Consider the following 2,922-nt stretch of genomic DNA (forward strand, 5'->3'; position numbering starts at 1 on the left):
CTCAATTCGCAGTATCTGAATACGAGGGCAGGAAGTGAAATGCAGCTCCCCCAGTAACAAAAGTCAGAAGAGCAGCTTCAAAGAGTTTAATCAACTTCTACATCTCAAATCATCCCACCGCTTTTAACAAGCTGAATTCGCAAATAATTTATGCAAATTAACACTTACAAATATTAACATACAAAGGAAGGTTACTGCAGCAAGATGCTGCACGGGAGAAAAATCTGCCTTTAGAACTGGCTTCGTCCTCACTGGGGATCGCACGAACTGGGCAGCCCTCAGCGGAAACCAGGCAGGAGGCAGGTCCGCTTGCTTGGGCTGCGGGGTCTGGAGGAACCATCCAGCTTGAGCCCCCCAGCAGTAAGGTGTTGTCCCTGCCTGCCCACAGGTGATGTTTATTTGAAGTGCCTCTAAAAAAAGGCAAATGCTATTATTTTGAGGAACAAGCAGCAGTCTCTCACTTAACTAAACATGACCTCTACCAGACCAGATCTGTTGCTAGACTTCTGAAGCCTGACAGGAAGACCCAGGCAAGTGGGAACAGCAACGTGGCTCCAGGACACCTTTGCAGGCTTCCCCAGAACAGCTCCAGCCTCGGGCTGGAGATAGAATCACAGAACAGCTTGGGTTGGAAGGCACCTCTAGAGGTCATCTAGTCCAACCCCCCTGCCGTGGGCAGGGACATCTTCAACTAGATCAGGTTGCTCAGAGCCCCGTCCAACCTGACCTGGAATGTCTCCAGGGATCATGGAAATGGGATGTAGAGACCCTGGATTGCTGACGCTCCTCCTGAAGCGAGGATTACGCTGGCAGCTTTCCAAGACGGCACTCACTGATGCCTTCATTTCAGAGCAGAGGTATGAAGTATTTGTTGTGGGAAACTTTATGTGCCCTAGACAGTGGGCATCTTACAGCCACGTGTTCTCTGGCCGTATCCTTCTGTTGCCCTGATACAGACGCTCATGGTATTTCTTGAAGTGCTCCGCTTCCCAGGAGAACCGTAACACGCTCACAGCAACATAATATTTTTATTATTACAAAATTTTTCTTCAGCAAACTGCTGTCTGACATCTCTATGTATTAAACATGGAAACAGCAAACCAACCCATCTAATGTTATAGGTTATTTAGGGTCTCAGCTGGTGATTCAGGTAAGCATAACTGTTTTCTTTCTCCCCACCCATTCACTTCCTTGACTTTTTTTTCCAAGCAAAGCCCAAACAAGTTACAGATCGGAAGCAGCAGCTCCCAGCCCCACTGCTCGCTGCGCCAGCTCCCGCAAGAAGAGCTGACCATCGCGTTACCCATACAGGGCACTCCCACGTTTGTTAAATTCCACATGCTCCTGATGCATCAAGTTTTGCTACCTGGCTTTTAACAGTCTCATGAGTGAAAAGTTTAAGAGCACACTCGCCATACAGTCATATTAAATGCTTTGTGTTAACAAAATAAACATCTGCTCCTCCCCCGTTGTCGGCTGATGCCAGAGGAGATGCTTGCACTCGCGCAGTCACCAAGGTCCAAAAAAAAAAAAAGTCTAAACAGACCTGCTGTGCTTCTTCAGTGACGATTCTCGGGCGTTAGATGCACTTGTGCTGGAAACAATGACATAATGCAGCATGACGTTGCCAGAGCGAGTCTATACGTTGGATTTGGGGGCAGAATTGAGGGGGATTTCTCTGAGTTCTATCCTCATGCAGAGGTACTCCCCGATGGCAGCCATCAGCGCGGTGCACACGATGTGCACCAGCCACCACGTCATGGTCAAGGGAAAGTGCGAGTTATAAATCCAGCAGCCCAGAAGGTGGAAGAAGTGAACCGTGACTGTGAAATCCAGGCACTGCTTTCCTCGGCGGATGAAGTACAGCAAGCCCAGAGCACTGCAAAATAAAGACAGAGATTAATAACAAACTGCTCCGTGCCTATGGAAAAGGAGGCACAGCAAGAGGCGGCAGCAGCTGTTGGTGCCGATTATTTAGCTGTTTTAAAACTTCTTAAATGTTTTAAGGACAGGTTGTTTCTGACCTCTCTCCCGGCTGCTGCAGCAAGACTTACATGCTTACAGCTTTTTAATTACATGATGGCAGCGAAATGAGCTTTTAGTGTAGAGAGCCAGGCAGGAATTTTTAAACTATCTCCCCCAGTAACCTCTTCCCAGTGGCAGGGGCAAAATACATTCTTGTTTATAGATCAGTGTTTGCCGAGATCCATTAATCCTAACTTTCAGTACAATCTCTCACAGAAGCAAATCTCATTCCCAGCTGGGAAACTGAGGCACCGAAGCGAAATGACTTATCCGGGATCTAGAAAGTCAGGAGTCAGCAGCTCCCAACTGCCCTCAGCAGATGTGCCCAACCAGGCACAGGGCTTTTGGGAGATGTTTTGAGAGAGGCAGTAGGTCACGCTGAATTCTCTTGAAGTTTAATGTCAAGAAAGAACAAGACACAGGTGCTCCAGCTAGTTGCCAACTTACCAGGTGAGTGCATTGAGGATGAAAGCCATCATGGAGAGCCTCCCCGGCGGGGTTGAGAAGCCTAAAATCTGCATGGGACTATTAGTAGGAAACCGCGGCACAAATCACAGCCCACAGCACGTAATCTCACCCCGTGGCCCAGCCGCATCGGCACTGCCCTGGGCTGATTACGATCCGTAAGAGGAGCCCGAGCAGCTACGGCAGTCCTTCTAAGAGGTCTGTCTCTCTGCCTGGGGGGTACCTAAGGAAGGGGACGAGTCTGTCTGTACGAGGGGTACCACCTGGACAGGGCGTGGAGCGTGTCTGTCGCCGTACGGGGGTTACCTATGGGGGAGGGCGGTTGTCTTTATACCCGGGGTACCCAAACAGGGTGTCTGTCTCTATACTGGGGGGTGGCACCTATAGAGTGAGGTGCTGTCTCTACACCGGGGGTACCACCTATTCAAAGGG

General features: G+C 49.5%; 1 protein-coding gene across 1 annotated transcript; it reads right to left on the reverse strand.

Moving 5' to 3' along the window:
- Positions 1-844: 844 nt before the first annotated feature.
- Positions 845-2,546, reverse strand: SYS1 (Sys1 golgi trafficking protein). The gene is made up of 2 exons (XM_009326705.1): positions 2,473-2,546; positions 845-1,879 (listed from the first exon to the last, which is right to left on the reverse strand). The coding sequence occupies exons 1-2, from the start codon at positions 2,544-2,546 to the stop codon at positions 1,639-1,641; spliced, it is 315 nt and encodes a 104-aa protein (XP_009324980.1). The 3' UTR covers positions 845-1,638.
- Between the last annotated feature and the right edge of the window lie 376 nt (positions 2,547-2,922).

The sequence above is a fragment of the Pygoscelis adeliae genome, unplaced genomic scaffold (assembly GCF_000699105.1).
Source record: "Pygoscelis adeliae isolate BGI_AS28 unplaced genomic scaffold, ASM69910v1 Scaffold286, whole genome shotgun sequence".
NCBI lineage: Eukaryota > Metazoa > Chordata > Aves > Sphenisciformes > Spheniscidae > Pygoscelis > Pygoscelis adeliae.